The sequence below is a fragment of the Thalassophryne amazonica genome, chromosome 15 (assembly GCF_902500255.1).
Source record: "Thalassophryne amazonica chromosome 15, fThaAma1.1, whole genome shotgun sequence".
Taxonomy (NCBI): Eukaryota; Metazoa; Chordata; class Actinopteri; order Batrachoidiformes; family Batrachoididae; genus Thalassophryne; species Thalassophryne amazonica.
In genome coordinates this window covers 82,728,642-82,748,296 of record NC_047117.1, presented here as the reverse complement: position 1 = coordinate 82,748,296, position 19,655 = coordinate 82,728,642, and the positions used below count along the sequence as shown (strand labels likewise).

At 47.0% G+C, this 19,655-nt stretch overlaps 1 protein-coding gene across 9 annotated transcripts in view; it reads right to left on the bottom strand.

The window, feature by feature from the left end:
* The window catches only part of rptor (regulatory associated protein of MTOR, complex 1), a 323,941-nt gene that overhangs the window by 199,367 nt on the left and 104,919 nt on the right, over positions 1-19,655 (bottom strand). For all 9 annotated transcript variants that reach the window (XM_034188053.1, XM_034188054.1, XM_034188058.1 and 6 more), the window contains exons 5-6: positions 4,258-4,416; positions 2,284-2,430 (exon numbers count right to left, since the gene is read on the bottom strand). In XM_034188053.1, coding sequence (XP_034043944.1) covers positions 2,284-2,430; positions 4,258-4,416 — 306 coding nt within the window. The remainder of the gene's footprint in view (positions 1-2,283; positions 2,431-4,257; positions 4,417-19,655) is intronic.

The following is a 19,655-nucleotide window of genomic DNA, read 5'->3' as shown; positions in this document are numbered from 1 at the left end:
CTGAGAACGTATTTATTCTGTGCGCAGCTGGAGCAGACACACATCTGCTGCACTCCAGGGTTGCCAACTTTGGGACCTTGGCTGGAGTGAGACTGTACACGCATAGTGCGTGCTGAAAATCTTTGGTAACCCTAACCTTAAAAGAAGTCCTCGTTTACTAATAAAAATAATAACAGAAGGGAAACACTGTTTGATTCTTCTCCTCTCCACATCCATCCTCGTCCCTTTTTCCGAAATATTTCAGCATCCGTTTTTATATTAATCCAAATCCAGTGAACTTTGATGCACAGTATTTGATAATGCGAAGAGCAGATAATGGAATTCTTGTAGCTGGATATGAGTCATGAGACTTCTTCAAATGCTGAGGTAAAAAAATATTATTTTTTAAATTATATTTATAATTTCCGTGTCTGTGATGTTGTTTGTTTTTGCTCCATGTCATTCATGTCACGAGTGAAAAATGGGTGCTGGTTTGAATCTGCTGGTTTTGAGTGGCAGCCGTGACAAGAGACGCGTCTGGGATGCTTCCGTCATGCAGTTGGTGGGAACGCTATAACCTGCTAACACGGCTACCGAAATAAAAATCACACTTTCACAGTCGTCATCTAGCTGCAATGTGTCTGATGTATTTTGCGTCTGGTAATAGATTCTGTCAGTGGTTAGTAGACAATGAACTGCAACTCTACTCAGGCAGCCACAGTGCAATGATTGTCAACCTGGATCAGTACTCGGAAGAGTTTAATGGCAACAATTTAAACAACACTAACCTCCACTAAAAAGCAGCTGTCCTGAATAAAAAAAAAACCTTTTAACCTGATGCCATCACCCTGTCACAACCTCTGCAAACTTGCACAGAAAAGAGCAGAAGGTTGAGAATGAAAAGAAACCTGTGACAGATTGTCAAATTCAGCGGTTTGGATGCTGCCTTCACCTTTACTTTCTTATTTTCCTTCTCGCCACCTTGCATCTTTCCTGCTTCTGTATTTGTCGGCGCTGTTGGTTTTGTGCTTCTTCATTCGGTTGCCGTCTCCACCTCCCTCATTTTCCAGCTAATCGAGAGTCTGGCTGAAACTTCTCCATGAATAATTGAGATGAATGACAGCAAATTCTCATTAGGAATTCACATAATATGCCATTTCTGGAAGAGAAGGAGGAATGCAATAAAAAGATAAAGTAGCAAAGGGAGTGGAGTTTGGAGCAGCGCCACTCTGCACACCTGATTCTGTCAGAAGAATTCAGAAGAGAAGCAGGACTGATTAGTACGGTTTTAGAGAATCCGCTTGGGAACACCAGGAGCGGAGTCCATTTCTCCATGTGGAACTGGAGCTGTGCCAAAAGGGCACCCGGTATAAAACTTGCGTCAAGGCTCAACGGGAATCTGTCCCGGATCTGTTGTGGCAACCAGAGAACCGGAGGAAGCGGAAAGCAAAATAAATAACTAAACAACATTTATGAAAATGGAAGGACTTGAGTTTGTAGTGGAACTGTTTCTCCCTCTCTCTCTCTGTGTGTGTGTGTGTGTGTGTGTGTGTGTGTGTGTGTGTGTGTGTGTGTGTGTGTGTGTGTGTGTGTGTGTGTGTGTGTGTGTGTGTGTGTGTGTGTGTGTGTGTGTGTGTGTGTGTAAGGGGTAACATATGTCACATGTCATAGAATCCAATGGACGCTGACCTTGTTTGACCTTTACTTTGGAGACCAAATATTCAACACAATCAAAACTATTCCATTTATTAATCCTATTAGCTCAACCAATAATTTGCACCACTTTTTTTTTACCAAAATTGAAGTCACTTTAACTTTTGACCCCTGTACAAACTGAAACTGACCTTTGTCGCCATTTTTGCTGTTTTTACCCCATAACTCCAGAACACTCAGTCATAGACAGTCCAAACTATACCTTTTAGGAATCTTTACAATCAGACAAATAATGTGATGTAGTTTTGAGCATTTTTAATTTTGACCCCTGTGTAATTCTTCAATTGACCCCTACCTGGTCGCCTATTGAAAATTCAAGTGGCCAGTCGGTTTTTTCAAAAGAGTGATGTCTAAGGAGTATTTGTGCCAACTTTGGTGCTTGTATCACCATTTGCATGATTGTTTCAGTTATCTGCTGCACGACTTATTGCACTGTTTGAAAGATTATTTCACTTGCCAGCTGTGTGTGTGTGTGTGTGTGTGTGTGCGTGTGTGTGTGTGCGTGTGTGTATGTGCGTGTGTGTGTATGTGCGTGCGTGTGTGTATGTGCGTGTGCGTGTGTGTGTGTGCACGCCAATGCATCCAACCCACCTCCAGCTCCTGTTCTCTCTGCAGGGCAAACTGTTTGAAGGACTTGACAATGATTCCTGCGTTGGAGCAGTCGTAGACAAAAATGGATGGACTCCCCATCCATGTCTGCAGGTCGTAGATGGACAGAGGGATGTACTGTGTGTAGTTCTTGGGGAGGGACAGAAGACAGACATGAACAGAGTGAGAGGGATGTGAGAGCGAGAAATGGAGCGAGATGTCGAATTGTGTTATTGCTGATAGTTCACTTTTATAGAGTTTTAATTATTTACTCGTCATCTGTTTGATGCGGTGTAAATGGTGGCGAGGGATTGAAAAACTGCTGAAAAGATAAAAATAAAAAGGAAAGAGAGAACAGGATAAACTAAAGGACAGAGGGAATGGTGAGAACAAAAAGTCTTAATAACCACAGTGCTGTTCACGTACAGCGTGTACATAAACGTTCAGTTTGTACACCACATTAATCTGAAGCTTCAGGTGTGCTCGGCCACCTCGCAGCTGCTTTGTTTTATCGGCTTCATTTGCATAAGGAATAAAATGTGCAACAACAAAAGAAAAAGACAGTAAGACCCAAGAGTGCACTGAGGACGTGGAGCCAACAGCTAAGCCCAGGCAGCAACAGTGCATCATTGTGAGTAGGTGCTTAATTACAGGACACGTTTTCTACATCCGATGTGCATGTCAGCGAGTCTCCACACTGCAGAGGTGATCAAAACTGTTCCTGTGGAGGGGTGTGGAGGGTAAGTCTCCACCCTCTCGCTTTGATTAACGTGTGCAAACTGACCACAGGTCTGGAAATACAAACACGTGCACCTGATGTGTCTGAAAGGTGTTAATGAAGGTATTATTAGACTAGTGGAGTCAATACGTTCAATCAGGTTGGGTTGTTAGATGATTACTTCATCCATCATGATGGCGGCTCCACATCATTATATGGAGCTGCCATTGTGATGCCACGCCCCCACCCTGCCACACACTGAAACCATTGTCCCTACTATAACGTAAATGTCTTCATTTGTTCATGCCGGGAGATTTCCCTGATATTGGATCGGGTCGGCCCCATCCTTAATTGAGGTGAGGTCCGGAAGAAAGTGGAGGGCACAAGATGCAGTGAACCGGTCAGAGTCAAGGCTTTGTCACAAGGCACTGGTGGGAACTGTGGCAGTAGTACCTGCAGGATTGGACAGTATTCCAACAGCCAACTACAGCTGACTTAAAGACAAAGAAACGCGGAACCTGGTCCAAAAGGAGGTGAGAGCTGGAGTCAAGGAGGAGTGTTAAAGCCAGAAGTTCCAAGCAAAAGCTGGGAACAGCTTGCAACTGGCAGATGAGGGTGGACCTTGGGAAGCAACTCAAATTCCCAGAAACCATCACTAAGTCAAGCTGCAGAGCAAACATCGTGCTGTTCTCTAAGATATGCAAACAGGTGGTCATGGTTGAGCTCTCAGTGCCCTGGGAAGAGAGAATGGAGGAAGCCAGTGAAAGGAAGATGGAGAAATATGCAGATTTGGTGGAGGATTGCCACAGTTGGGGTTGTGTTCACTGTGTATGCCCATCAGAGTGGGGAGCAGGGGCTTTGTGGGAAGATCACTATGGAAGATCTACAGCCTCCAGGGCATCACTGGTACACACACACAAAAGGAAAGCCATCAGCGAGGCCTCAGAAGCTGCAGAAAAGGCCTCAAGATGGTTGTGGATTATGTGGGACAAGAAGTAGGTGAATGCAGCTTAGACACAGACTGGAATTGATCACTCCCAGTCAGGTCACTTGGGCAAGGGGGGGTCTGAAATTTAAAGACCTGAAACCCTCTATGACCCCAGGTACTTCACTGATGATGTGTCCAAACACATCAAAAGATGCATCTCTCAACCAATTGTATTTGTGCATAAATAAATGTAAATAATTAATTATTTAATTCACGAGTAGCCAGTTTAAAAAGTGTAAAATAAAGGAGGTACCAAATATGAGAAATGTACCTTATTGAAGACCCATATCTCTCCGTTGACAGTCGGCCGTGGCACTCCATGGCCATTGTAGTGGAAGAGAACTCGCTCCTCCTTGGCGTTGCGTCGTAACGACGTGCACAGCTTCTTCACCTCATCCACGGTGGGGTCCAAGCTCTGCTTGTAGCGTGCCTGACAAAGTGAAGACCACACTTTATGAAAAAGCTTTCATTCATATTAAAATGATTCAGATAAAAGTGTTTCAGTTCACAAAATGTAATTTTTTTTCCCCCCCACAAGACCCTTTAGTTGTTACAAAAAGAGATTCAGATTAACACTTGGAGACACAAGTCTGATCGTGTTGATATTTGTTTATATTATCAGCGCTCTTCTGAATGCTTGATAGTTGGGACCCAAAGCAGGTCTGTGAAGACCACAGAGTCCCTATATACCAGACCAGAGGTTTTTGGAAAAGTAGGTCTGAAGTTCAAATGCTGCCATCTAGGCAATCCCTGACTCCACCTAACTCTTGGCCAACCCAAAAATGGGTAAAGAGGGTGGGCAAGACTGGCATGACCTGGAACAGATGAATGAAGTTGAAATGTGGCCCAATCGCACAGCTAACAGACAAGCTAAGGCTAACAGGCTAACATTGGTTTGTGTGTTTAACATATTTTGAGTATTTGTTTTCCAATCAGCTGTTTTGGCGTTGGGTACCAAAAACTATGATATGCACACTGATTTAGTAACTGTATCCCCATCAATGTAGCTAACATCACTAAGCTATCAAAACCTGCTAATTAGTGCTAACAGCACTAACATATAAATTAGATAAAACACTGAAATTTCTTTCTTTCTTTCTTTCTTTCTTTTCTTTTTTTTCAGCAAATTAACCATACAAAAACCCATATTACCTTAGATATTTGGAATAAATTAGTCCGATACTTTCATATCCACAGCAGCTAGACATCACTGATAGCATGACCCTAGACCCGCAGCCATGCTAGCTGTCACTCAAAGTGACCACACCCCTAATTATTCCTAACCTTTTAGCTTAAAATAGCTTAGAGTAAAAAAAAGAGGAAAAGAAAAAGATTATCCCTCACCTACCTGGTACAACTTTTATGAAGCTATAAAGACAATAACCTTTTCTACTTTTTTAAACTAGGCTGCAAACATTATAATTTATGCTGTAAAGTTATAAACTTTAACATGGGCTTCTATGATGGGTGAACTTCTTCTGAGGCCAGCCTCAAGAGGCCATTCAAGGAACTGTAAGATTCAGCACTTCCACATGGGCTTCATGTTTAGCACCAGAGGTTGACGCTAGATATGCAACAATTAATCAATGAATCAATTATCAATCAACTGTTAAATCAACTGACAACTAGTTTGATAATCAACTAATCATTTCAAGTCATTTCTAGTGTGTGTGTGTGTGTGTAAGTGAAAAGCAGTACTGAGTAGTTATGTAACCAGTTAGACCAGTCTGAATCATTATCACACTCACCATGATGGCACTTCTGTTGCATAACTAACATGTCTTTAACCAAACAGGCTGCCTGCAGTCAAATGGCCCTTTGATCACAGAAACACCATATTTTATCCCCAAATTCAGTCAGTCTTCAGACTAACACAGATAAGTCTTGATCTGAGTGCAAGAAAGCAAACTGTGGAGCAGCTTTCAAAATAGGAGTTACAAAATGCTCAACAAAGAGGAGAAAATAAAGGAAATATGTGCTTGGTTTCAGTGCAGAAGGTTCCCAGTTCAAATCCCACCCGTGCCATATTTCTCCATGTAATGTGGAGTTGCGTCAGGAAGGACATCCGGCATAAAACTTGTGCAAAATCAACAGGCAGATTCACCTTGGATGTGCTGCGGCGACCCCAAGTGAAAAAAAGTGCGCAGCCAAGGGGACTTACTTTTTTCCTAAGACGACACGTGGGCATACAAACTCTCTAATTCTAAATTCTAAAATCATACAAAAACAAAAGAAACATGAAAGTTCTATGATGCCTTTAAACCATGCACAGATTTGAGGGAGGCTGTTCCAAAATTAAGTAATTGGTGCAGAAAGAAGCTGAAGCAGCCTTTAAATCTGACTTTGAAACAGCCAGAAAATCTTGATCAGCGGACACGAGGGTCCTCCCAGTGGGCAGAGGGGACAAGAACTTGAAATGCTTCTGTATTCTCAGGAGAGAAATTCTGAAATAGAGGCTAAAAGTGACGCGGAATCAATACAGAGACGCAGAAAGTGATGTGCGATCCATCTTTAAGACTCATCTGTGTCTCTCTGTTCACCAAAAATAACACTTGAGGAGGTGCGCGGTCTGTAAAATAGGCTGGAGATTTTGACTTTTTTTATTTTTAGGTCAGAAACAAAACTCCAATAGGATTTTATGTGTACACACACACACACACACACACACACACACACACACACACATACATATATATATATATATATATATATATATATATATACATATATATATATATATATGTACACTACACCCCATAATGACAACATTAAAGTTTTTTTTAATGTTTGCAAATTTATTATACATAATAATTAAAAAAAGAAATCATGAGTACATAAGTATTCACATCCTTTTCCATGAAGCTCAAAATTGAGCTCAGGTGCAAAGTGTTTCCACTGATCATCCTTGAGATGTTTCTACAGCTTAATTCCAGTTCACCTGGGGTAAATGCAGCTGATTGGACATGATTTGGAAAGAGACACACCTGTCTACATATAAAGTCCCACAGTTGACAGTGCATGTCAGAGCACAAACCAACCATGAAGTCAAAGGAAATGTCTGTAGACCTCCAAGACAGGACTGTCTCGAGGCACAAATCTGAGGAAAGTTACAGAAACATTTCTGCTGCACGAAGGTCCCAATGACCACATTGGCCTCCTTCATCAGTAAATGGAAGACGTTTGAATCCATCAGGACTCTTCCTAGAGCTGACCGCCCGTATAAACTGAGCAATTGGGGGAAAAGGGCCTTGATGACAAACAACCCGATGGTCACTCTGTCAGAACTCCAGCATTCCTCTGTGGAGAGAGGAGAACCTTCCAGAAGACAACTATCTCTGCAGCAATCCACCAATCAGGCCTGTATGGTAGAGTGGTCAGACGGAAGCCACTCCTTAGTAAAAGGCACATGGCAGCCCACCTGGAGTTTGCCAAAAGGCACCTGAAGGACTCTCAGATCATGAGAAACAAAATTCTCTGGTCTGATAAGACAAAGATTGAACTCTTTGGTGTGAATGCCAGATGTCATGTTTGGAGGAAACCAGGCACAATCCCTACAGTGAAGCATGGTGGTGGCAGTATCATGCTGTGGGGATGTTTTTCAGCAGCAGGAACTGGGAGACTAGTCAGGATTGAGGAAAAGAAGAATGCAGCAATGTACAGAGACATCCTGGATGAAAACCTGCTCCAGAGCACTCTTGACTTCAGACTGGGGTGACAGTTCACTTTTCAGCAGAATAATGACCCTAAACACACAGCCAAGATATCAAAGGAGTGTCTTCAGGACAACTCTGTGAATGTCCTTGAGTGGCCCAGCCAGAGCCCAGACCTGAATTCGATTGAACATCTCTGGAGAGATCTGAAAATATCTGTGCACCGATGCTTCCCATCCAACCTGATGGAGCTTGAGATGCTGCAAAGAGGAATGGACCAAACTGGCCAAAGATAAGTGCGCCAAGCTTGTGGCATCAAATTCAAGAAGACTTGAGGCTGTAATTGCTGCCAAAGGTGCATCGACAAAGTATTGAGCAAAGGGTGTGAATACTTACGTACATGTGATTTCTTACTTTTTATTTTTAATACATTTGAAATTACAGCTGTAACAACTAATTATGTAAATTGTTTTGAGTATTCTATTTTTAATGACCAAAGTCTCTGGTTTCAGCTTCTTAAATGTGAATATTTTCTGGTTTCTTTTCTGCTCTGTGACAGTAAATCTTTGGGTTTACTTGCAAACAACTAAAGAATTAATCTTGAAAATAATCAAAAGACTGCCTTTTTCATTTTTGGCACACTGTGTCCTGTATATGTTGTGATCTTTTTAATAATTGGCTGAAAGTTTGTGGAAGAATTTATTGTTTTGATTTAATGGTAAGTTAGCCAAAGTTTTATCAACAAATCTGAAAATAGCACACACAAAATTTTTAGAGTATGTAAAAATGATGTGTCTTGAAAATAATTTGATGAAAATTAAGGCAGCAGTACAACTGGCAACAAAGTCCACAGAAACATTGGTGGACTTCTGTCTGTTGTCACTCACTGTTCATGATCCAAATGTAATTAGACAACTGGCTAACGTGTTTTTTTGTTTTTTTTAAACAGCCAAGTTTGCTATTCCTGCATTTTTAAAGGACAAATCAGCAGATAAAAGGCCTGGAGCCGATTACAAACGCTGTTCAGTTAAATTAACCATTCATGTGGACAAATGTCCAACCCTTTATACCAGTGTCACTGATCCAATTCTTTAACACCAACAACTCAAACGAGAGCTGAAACACCACGGCCTGCCCTGTAGCACTTCGCTAAGTGTAGTTTCTTTTTTCAGTTCTTAGGCAGAGTTCTTTGAGAAGTCACTGGGGATAATTAGGCAAACTGCACAAATCAATTTGTGTTACTTCTTTAACTTAAGCATGCTCTGACAGAAAAAGGTGCCCTTTAATTAGTTACCCATAATGTCCAGGGAAAAAACATGACGCCCACTATGTGGCCCAAAATGAGAAGAAATATCCAACAGTATGCTAACATAAACTGTGAATTAATGACTAGATAGAATGTGGGGCTGGGGATGATGATTAAAAAAAACAAAACTTTTTGTCAGTACTGCAAATTAGTAATGCGAATTCAAAACATAGTGTTGCAATGTTTCAAACCGCTAACACCTATTTTGAAACATTCTTCCATACTTCCATCCATCCATTTTCTTCCGCTTTATCCGGAGTCGGGTCGCGGGGGCAGCAGCTCAAGCAAAGCCGCCCAGACCTCCCAATCCACACACACCTCGCCCAGCTCCTCCGGGGGAACCCCAAGGCGTTCCCAAGCCAGCAGAGAGATGTAGTCCCTCCAGTGTGTCCTGGGTCTTCCCCGGGGCCTCCTCCTAATGGGATGTGCCCGGAACACCTCTCCAGCGAGGCGTCCAGGGGGCATCCGGAAATGATGCCTGAGCCACCTCAACTGACTCCTTTCGACGTGGAGGAGCAGCGGCTCGACTCCGAGCTCCTCCCGAGCGACCAAGCTCCTCACCCTATCTCTAAGGGAGCGCCCAGCCACCCTGCGGAGGAGACTCATCTCGGCCGCTTGTACTCACGATCTCGTTCTTTCGGTCATGAGCCAAATCTCATGACCATAGGTGAGGATCGGAACGTAGATCGATCGGTAAATCGAGAGCTTTGCCCCCCTACTCAGCTCTCTTCTATTCTTCCATACTTTGTATCAAAAGGAGGACATGCTGAACACTGGTACCTGCTGGACAGTTAATGAATGTGCATCCATATCAACTTGTAAATTTCACAATTAAAGTGGCGTGACATAATTTTCGACAAAATCTAGTGGTATGATTTCAGAGTCCAACCCATCCAATGCCCTACAGTTATGTTCTCAAAAATTATGTGGGGTAGATCACACAAAAAAAACATGTTCAAATGCTGCACGTTTATGTGCATTACTGAGCGGACCCAGCAAGGTTTGTGTCGCTAACATGTACCTTGACTTTACTCCATCCCACTTTATTGTATGTTTATAACAGACATTAGATTACGATTAGTGGCGTCCAGTCCACTAACTGTGTTTTTTTCCAATAACTTCAGGTTTGCAAACATCGCCGAGCCTCTGTGAAAGCTAGACAATGGTTGTAATACTCGCTAACATGATAACTCTGATAATTAGCGTAACAGTGAAACAGTATGACTTCAATTACCTCATCTATATTCATGTTGCCAGTCAGCGAACTAGCTCACGGCGCATCAGTCGCCATTTCAGCTTTACTGTAAGCACAAGAGGTGAAGGGTGCAGTGATCGGTTTGGTTGCTATTTGAAATCTTAACACAAGATGCCACCAAAATGTCTCATGCCGATTTAAAGGCTCTTGCAGGGTCTGCATGTACACTAACTGGTATGTTGCTTCTTGCAGAGCACTGCTTCATCAGCGGCCATAACTGGAAGGTCACAAGTTGAACGATGACATTTCATGTTGGCAGAAGCACATACTTTCATTATGTGTCACAATAATTAATAGTGAATTAAGCCATCACTCACTCATAGTTCATCCCATCGTGGATCACGACCACTTGAGGCAGGGTTGAAGAGAACTTGATCAAAAAGGTGCCAAGTTTTTGGCTTCCCGTATATGGATAAGTTTAAATTACAGCGTGATAGCAGAGCTGGCAGGCTGATTCGATTTGAGGGATAATCAGATAATAGTGCCTGAATACTGAGAGCCACAGTGCTCATCCCAATAACACAAAGTGGTGTCTGGATGGCATAATTGTGTTAGTGAGGAAGCTGTTGCGATGTAGGTGTGGCTCTGACATTTTGTCCAGGATCCAGCAGGCTGGTGGCTCAAACTTGAGGAACTCAATACAAAGTACGATCCAGTGAGCTTGACCTGGTCACTATGCATAATGTATATACCAAGTTTGGTGCCAATCAAACCAGTAGAACTGAAGTTATCTCCCCGCACATACCGACAGCAAGCCCACTAACGGTGCCATGGGGGGGTGGGGGTGGGGGTGGTCAATAACATTAAACAGCCAGATGGGAAAATTAATTACAGAGACAGCTAAAGAGGAAGAAATTAAGTGACCTGCTTGTCCTCAATTACTACCAATGTCAGCAAATAGGAGCTAACTGTGGGTTTATTTAGCAGAGAGAGATGAAAAATGAACAAGTTAAATAGGAAAAAAAAGGAGATGAAAATGAATGAGCGCACCGAATCATCCATCATTTTACTCCTTCTTGCCTGCACATGTGGCTGTTTCCAAATGGAGAGAGCAGACAGAAACTCCCATCAAGCACTGCAACATCTGTGCAGCGTATTTTTTAAAGTCTGACCCTTCATTCACAGAACCTGATTTTTAACAGGAAGATGAAGTAACTTGTGATCTAAGGACACTGCACGGCCTCGCCCACCTTTCAGACAAACGTGGTAATGTGATAAAAACATAATAACATAATCAATACTCACCGTATCGTGATATTTATTTTTACAAAATGAGAATTGAGTCTTTAAAAGTCCACAAGCATCATGATTCAAATGTAATTTTAACTGATTACGGATAGCGTAGAAAAAAAAATGCAGTTTCATTCACCAGAAAGCAAAATGTAGACCTATTATGCAATGTTACTTCTGGTGCAAACAGAAAGGTGGAAAACAAAGGGGCGGGCTGTGTCGAATTCCCCTGGAGGTTAAACTGCATACTGATGAACTGGTCAGAAGTGGCTGCCACAATGTGCAGAAACTGATGATACAGTCGCCATCTTTATTTATCACACTGTAGGCCCGGCCAGCCAAATCAGACGTGATACCCAAGTATCACGACACCTATCGGGAGGGAACTGCATCATACCAGCCCTCCTCTCGCACTGTCACAGCACATGGCTGGAGACCACTGATGCAAACTAAACAAAGCAACACCTACAACGAAGTAACACCTACATTATCCCTGCTGGTTACATAAGGAAGAACCATCAAAGTACCTGCTTTCACAAAAGAGAAACACTTCTCACCAATGTACAGAACACAATGCACATATTGTCTCAATCGCTCAAAGCTTTCACAACGTGTGAGGCGTTGGCAGCACAGAGAAACCAACATGCTCAGATATTTACAGACTAGTATCCGCTGGATGAAGGAACACTGGAGCTACGATTCGCCAGACTGTCTTCTTCAAAAGGCCAATAAAGTAGAGTGTACTTTAGATATGTGTGAGGTACACGCCTCTGTCTCACACAGGCAGTATAGAAAGTATGGACACTAACAGGATGACGCCAATGATAACATTATGTGAGTTACAACATAGTCAAAGGTGAAGGGGAGTCCATTCCCCTACCATAACTTTACACGCTACCTGACCTGTACATGGTGCAGAACTTGGTCACTGTCATCATCATCATAAGGCATATATGCACATATTCATAATTCTGTTCAATCAATCAATCAATCAACTTTTTTCTTATATAGCGCCAAATCACAACAAACAGTTGCCCCAAGGCGCTCCATATTGTAAGGCAAGGCCATACAATAATTATGAAAAACCCCAACGGTCAAAACGACCCCCTATGAGCAAGCACTTGGCCACAGTGGGAAGGAAAAACTCCCTTTTAACAGGAAGAAACCTCCAGCAGAACCAGGCTCAGGGAGGGGCAGTCTTCTGCTGAGACTGGTTGGGGCTGAGGGAAAAAAAACAGGAAAAAGACATGCCGTGAAGGGGGGCAGAGATCGATCACTAATGATTAAATGCAGAGTGATGCATACGGAGCAAAAAGAGAAAGAAACAGTGCATCATGGGAACCCCCCCACAATCTACGTCTAGAGCAGCATAACCAAGGGATGGTCCAGGGTCACCCGATCCAGCCCTAACTATAAGCCTTAGCGAAAAGGAAAGTTTTAAGCCTAATCTTAAAAGTAGAGAGGGTATCTGAAGACCAAGGTTGGCCCTTGGTCATTATGGTGACCAAGGGCCAACATGGCGGTGCGTGCAGTTAAAACCCCAAAAAGAGACTGCCTCCAGCTAGTTCAAAGCTACCTGTACCTGATTTTGCTACCTGGAGTCTCATCAGGAAAGGCTTTCAGTGTTTAACCTGTGTCAAATCAACATGTGTGTTGGGAAGGTGTCGTAGCACGGACCCACAACAGGGGGCGCAAATGAATGGACAATGAGTAAGCCAAAAGGTAACAATTTAATGTTGTGATATTACACAACGAAACGTGTCTTAATTTCACAGTCAATAAACACCAGGTGAAGTGTGGGCAGGCTCGAAGATAGAAGACGCCCGACGAGAGAGAAGCCGCGTCCCACACGGCTTCCACCACCAACGGCCTGAAAAACACCGGAGCCGCCAAGTCCCGAGTCCCCAGGTGGCCTCTGTCTTCGACTGTCGACCCTGGTACTGCTGGCAGAAAGCAGAAATATGATGTGTGAGTGTGTGTCCGCACACTCAGTAATCTATAGTCCAGATACCATTAGGAGGGAGCACCTCCACCTCCAAATCACACACACTCGTGCAGCTCCTGTTTGTCCCTCTTCTGGGTCGTCACAGGAATGCGACTGCACACAGAACAAAGTTAGACAGCGTATCAGTCAGCAGAGAAATTACCTTGGTTCTGGTAGTCGATTTCTCGGCGGGGAGGTGGAGTTGCAGTCCGGCTTTTATGGTAGTGATGATAACGAGTGACAGCTGGTGCAGAGGATGAGTGACAGCTGTCACTTCGTCTGGGTCTGGCGCCCTCTCGTGCTTGGAGCCCGCACTCCAAGCAGGGCGCCCTCTGGTGGTGGTGGGCCAGCAGTACCTCCTCTTCAGCGGCCCACACAACAGGACCCCCCCTTCAACGGGCGCCTCCTGGCGCCCGACCAGGCTTGTTCGGATGTCTTGTATAGAATTCGGCCAGGAGGGCCGGGTCCAGGATGAAGCTCCTCTTCACCCAGGAGCGTTCTTCAGGTCCATACCCCTCCCAGTCCACCAGATATTGGAAACCCCGGCCCTTACGACGGACGTCCAGGAGCCTGCGGACTGTCCAGGCAGGCTCCCCGTCAATGAGCCGGGCAGGAGGCGGCGTAGGTCCCGGAGTACAGAGGGGCGAGGTGTGGTGTGGTTTGAGACGGGAGACATGAAAGACAGGGTGAATCCGCAGTGAAGCCGGGAGTTGAAGCTTCACTGCGGCCGGGTTGATGATCTTGAGGATACGAAAGGGTCCGATGAATCTGTCCTTCAGTTTTGGGGAGTCGACACACAAAGGGATGTCCTTGGTCGAGAGCCACACCTCCTGCCCGGGCTGGTATGTTGGGGCCGGGGAACGTCGGCGGTCCGCATGGGTCTTGGCCCTCGTCCGGGCTTTTAACAGGGCAGAGCGGGCGGTCCGCCACACCCGGCGGCACCTCCTGAGGTGGGCCTGGACCGAGGGCACACCGACCTCTCCCTCCACCAGCGGGAACAATGGGGGCTGGAACCCCAAACATGCCTCAAAAGGGGAGAGGCCGGTAGCAGACGAGACTTGGCTGTTATGGGCATACTCGATCCAGGCCAGATGGTGACTCCAGGCCGCCGGGTGCGCGGAGGTGACGCAGCGAAGGGCCTGTTCCAACTCCTGGTTAGCCCGCTCTGCCTAGCCGTTGGTCTGGGGGTGGTACCCGGACGAGAGACTCACGGTGGCCCCCAGCTCCTTACAGAAACTCTTCCACACCTGCGAAGAGAACTGGGGACCACGATCTGAAACGATGTCCGATGGTATCCCATGCAGCCGCATGACGTGGTGGACCAGAAGGTCTGCCATCTCCTGGGCTGTCGGGAGCTTCGGGAGGGCCACGAAGTGGGCCGCCTTGGAGAACCGGTCCACTATCGTGAGAATAACGGTGTTGCCCTGGGACGGCGGGAGGCCCGTGATGAAGTCCAGGCCGATGTGAGACCAGGGGCGATGAGGCACCGGCAGGGGCTGGAGGAGTCCCGTCGTCCTCCGATGGTCTGCCTTGCCCCTGGCGCAGATGGTACAGGCCTGGACGTAGTCCCGGACGTCGGTTTCCAGGGATGCCCACCAGAAGCGCTGCTGGACTACTGCCACGGTCCTACGCACTCCGGGATGACAGGAGAGCCTGGACCCGTGACAGAAGTCCAATACGGCAGCTCTTGCCTCTGGTGGGACGTACAGTCTGTTCTTGGGGCCAGTCCCCGGGTCCGGGCTCCTTGTCAGGGCCTCCCGGACGGTCTTCTCCACGTCCCAGGTGAGGGTGGCCATGACAGTGGACTCGGGGATGATGGTCTCGGTGGGGTTCGACAGCCCCGCTTTGGCTTCTTCTTCGTGTACCCGGGACAATGCATCTGGTTTTTGGTTCTTGGTCCCGGGGCGATACGTGATCTGGAAGTCAAAGCGCCCGAAGAACAGAGACCAGCGGGCTTGCCTGGGGTTCAGCCGCTTGGCGGTCCGGATGTACTCCAGGTTCCGATGGTCAGTGAAAACCGTGAAGGGCAACAATGCCCCCTCCAGCAGGTGTCTCCACTCTTCAAGAGCCTCCTTCACTGCAAGAAGTTCCCGATTGCCGACGTCATAGTTCCGTTCAGCTGGGGTCAACCTGCGGGAATAAAAGGCACAAGGATGGAGGACTTTATCAGCCTCCACGCTCTGGGACAGCACGGCTCCTATCCCTGAGTCAGAGGCGTCCACCTCTACTATGTACTGGCGATCAGGATCAGGCTGCACCAGAACTGGTGCAGTCGAGAACCGGCGTTTCAACTCCTGGAACGCAGCTTCGCACCGATCCGACCAGGCGAAGGGGACCTTGGTGGAGGTCAGGGCAGTCAGGGGGCTAACTACCTGACTGTAACCTTTAATGAACCTCCTGTAGAAATTTGCAAAGCCTAGGAACTGCTGTAGTTTCCTGCGGCTTGTTGGTTGGGGCCAATCTCTCACCGCCGCAACCTTGGCCGGATCAGGGGCGACGGAGTTGGAGGAGATGATGAACCCCAGGACGGACAAAGAAGTGCGGTGGAACTCGCACTTCTCGCCCTTCACAAACAGCCGGTTCTCCAACAACCGCTGTAGGACCTGACGTACATGCTGGACATGGGTCTCAGGGTCCGGGGAAAAGATGAGTATATCGTCCAGATATACGAAGACGAACCGATGCAGGAAGTCCCGCAAGACGTCATTTACCAAAGCTTGGAACGTCGCGGGGGCGTTAGTGAGGCCGAACGGCATGACCAGGTACTCAAAATTACCTAACGGGGTGTTGAATGCCGTCTTCCATTCGTCTCCCTTCCGGATCCGAACCAGGTGGTACGCGTTTCTAAGATCCAATTTTGTGAAAATTTGGGCTCCATGCAGGGGCGTGAACACTGAATCTAACAGAGGTAACGGGTATCGGTTGCGAACCGTGATCTCGTTCAGCCCTCTGTAATCAATGCATGGACGGAGTCCGCCGTCTTTCTTGCCCACAAAAAAGAAACCAGCACCCATCGGGGAGGTGGAGTTCCGGATCAGCCCGGCAGCTAAGGAGTCCCGGATGTAGGTCTCCATTGATTCGCGTTCCGGACGTGAGAGGTTGTACAGCCTGCTGGACGGGTACTCAGCGCCCGGGACCAAATCGATGGCACAATCATACAGTCGGTGCGGGGGAAGAGTGAGTGCCAGATCTTTGCTGAAAACGTCAGCAAGATCGTGGTACTCCTTTGGCACCGCCGATAGAGTGGGGGGGACTTTGACCTCCTCATTAGCCGTAGTGCCGGGAGGAACCGAGGATCCTAAGCACTCCCGGTGGCAGGTTTCGCTCCACTGCGTCACAACCCCAGACGGCCAATCAATCCGGGGATTGTGCTTCACCATCCATGGAAAGCCCAAAATCACTCGGGAGGTAGAAGGTGTTACATGGAACACTATCTCCTCCCTGTGATTCCCAGACACAACCAAAGTCACTGGTTGTGTCTGATGTGTGATTAATGGAAGCAGGGTGCTCGCAAGAGCCGCAGACGAAACACTCCCCGTGGGCCAGCCTCCTTTGTCTGATGTTTGACTTTAATTTGGCCCTACTCGTGTCCCTAGCCTCCTCAGCAGGGGGAGCTGTAGCCACACGGAGCTCTCTGGCAGTGAAGTGTGGGGACGACGTCACCTTGTCGGAACCGGAAGGGGGAGGGACGACTCGTGCCTGGTCATGCCTCCCGGCCTGCTCCCGACGATGCTCGCTTAAACGGTTGTCTAAACGTATAACCAAATCGATCAGCCCGTCAAATTCCCGCGGTTCCTCCTTGGCCAGTAGGTGCTCCTTGAGGACCGGGGACAGTCCATTTATAAAGGCGGCGCGGAGCGCAACGTTATTCCAGCCGGACCTCGCTGCCGCGATGCGGAAGCCGACTGCATACTCGGCTGCGCTACGGCGCCCCTGTCTCATCGACAGCAGCACGTTCGAAGCGGTCTCGCCTCTGTTGGGATGATCAAACACTTGTTTGAATTCCCGTACAAACCCAGCGTAAGACGTTAGGAGCCGTGAATTCTGCTCCCAAAGCGCCGTAGCCCATGCGCGTGCCTATCCTCGAAGCAAATTAATAACATAAGCCACCCGGCTAGCGTCCGATGCGTACATGACGGGGCGCTGTGAAAAGACGAGCGAACACTGCATGAGGAAGTCCGCGCACGTCTCGACACAGCCCCCGTACGGTTCCGGAGGGCTTATGTATGCTTCAGGGGACGGTGGGGGGGTTCGTTGAACGACCAGTGGAACGTCTAATACGGGCCCAGGACCAGCCAGAGGAGTGGCTGCAGCAGCGCCCTGATCGCGCGCTTCCACCCTGGCGGTGAGAGCCTCCACCCTCCGATTAAGGAGGACACTCTGCTCGGTCACTAATTCTAACCGGGCCTTGAAGGTGGTTAAGATCTGCTGCAGCTCACTCAACCCGCCTCCCGCTGACGCCTGCGCTCCTGGCTCTTCCATTGGCCGTTCAAGCTGGAGTTGACGCCCCTCGGAGTCCATGACGATGGCCGAGAAATCCTGTTGGGAAGGTGTCGTAGCACGGACCCACAACAGGGGGCGCAAATGAACGGACAATGAGTAAGCCAAAAGGTAACAATTTAATGTTGTGATATTACACAACGAAACGTGTCTTAATTTCACAGTCAATAAACACCAGGTGAAGTGTGGGCAGGCTCGAAGATAGAAGACGCCCGATGAGAGAGAAGCCGCGTCCCACACGGCTTCCACCACCAACGGCCTGAAGAACACCGGAGCCGCCAAGTCCTGAGTCCCCAGGTGGCCTCTGTCTTCAACTGTCGACCCTGGTACTGCTGGCAGAAAGCAGAAATATGATGTGTGAGTGTGTGTCCGCACACTCAGTAATCTATAGTCCAGATACCGTTAGGAGGGAGCACCTCCACCTCCAAATCACACACACTCGTGCAGCTCCTGTTTGTCCCTCTTCTGGGTCATCACAGGAATGCGACTGCACACAGAACAAAGTTAGACAGCGTATCAGTCAGCAGAGAAATTACCTTGGTTCTGGTAGTCGATTTCTCGGCGGGGAGGTGGAGTTGCAGTCCGGCTTTTATGGTAGTGATGATAACGAGTGACAGCTGGTGCAGAGGATGAGTGACAGCTGTCACTTCGTCTGGGTCTAGCGCCCTCTCGTGCTTGGAGCCCGCACTCCAAGCAGGGCGCCCTCTGGTGGTGGTGGGCCAGCAGTACCTCCTCTTCAGCGGCCCACACAACAATGTGGATCCAAAAAGACGGGCAGCCAAAAGAATTTACTTTAAATCTTCACTGTTGATAAAGGTAGTTGTGAAGAATGACCTGTCTTGGGACATTAACCCTTCTTCTGAAGGGACTTGATAATGCAATGACTTGAATGGTAAGATAATAATTGTAGCAATGCTCTATTAGTCAGCACACTAACCTTTCAGCTGACTCTTGTCAAATCAACAATAGCTCTGTTCCATTTCAGATATGCACGCAACAGTGATATTTTCAAAATGTTGAAAAAACACGATAGCGAAATGACAGCGTTTCCACTGAGTGATCGAATGTGACTGCTGGGTTTTGTCCTCTCATGAGAACTGTAACGTCAAAAGTAATGGTACGAAAAGGGTAAGTCCTGCTAAATCATTAATACTGCCATTTTGGAGCGTTTTTTTTTTTCCGAATTGCCAAAGTGCTATCTTTTATAAAGGTGGGCAAGCTTTTATCTCTTTGTCCATCTACGAGGTCTGTTAGAAAAGTATCGGACCTTTTTATTTTTTGCAAAAACCTGAAGGATTTGAATCACGTGTGTTTGCATGAGCAAACATTGAACCTTCGTGCGCATGCGTGAACTTTTTCACGCCTGTCAATTGCGTCATTTCCTGGCAAGCAGCCTTTGTGTGGGATGTGTGTTGTGCGCTTGGCGGATTTTCATTTCAAGGAAAAAGACGGAATGACTGGAGCAGTGGCGCATCAAATTTTGCCAGAAACTGGGCGACAGCCAGGTGGAAACCATTCAGATGATTCAGACGGCTTTCGGTGACGATACTGTGGGCATCACACAGATTAAGGAGCGGTACAACCGGTTTAAAGATGTCCGCACAACGGTGGAGAGCGAGCCACTTTCCGGTCGGCCATCAACATGCTGAAATGACCAGATCATTTCAAAGTGAACGCTGTGGTGATGCGGGACCGTCGTGTGACTGTCCAAGAAATTGTGGAAGAGGTGGACATCAGCACTTTT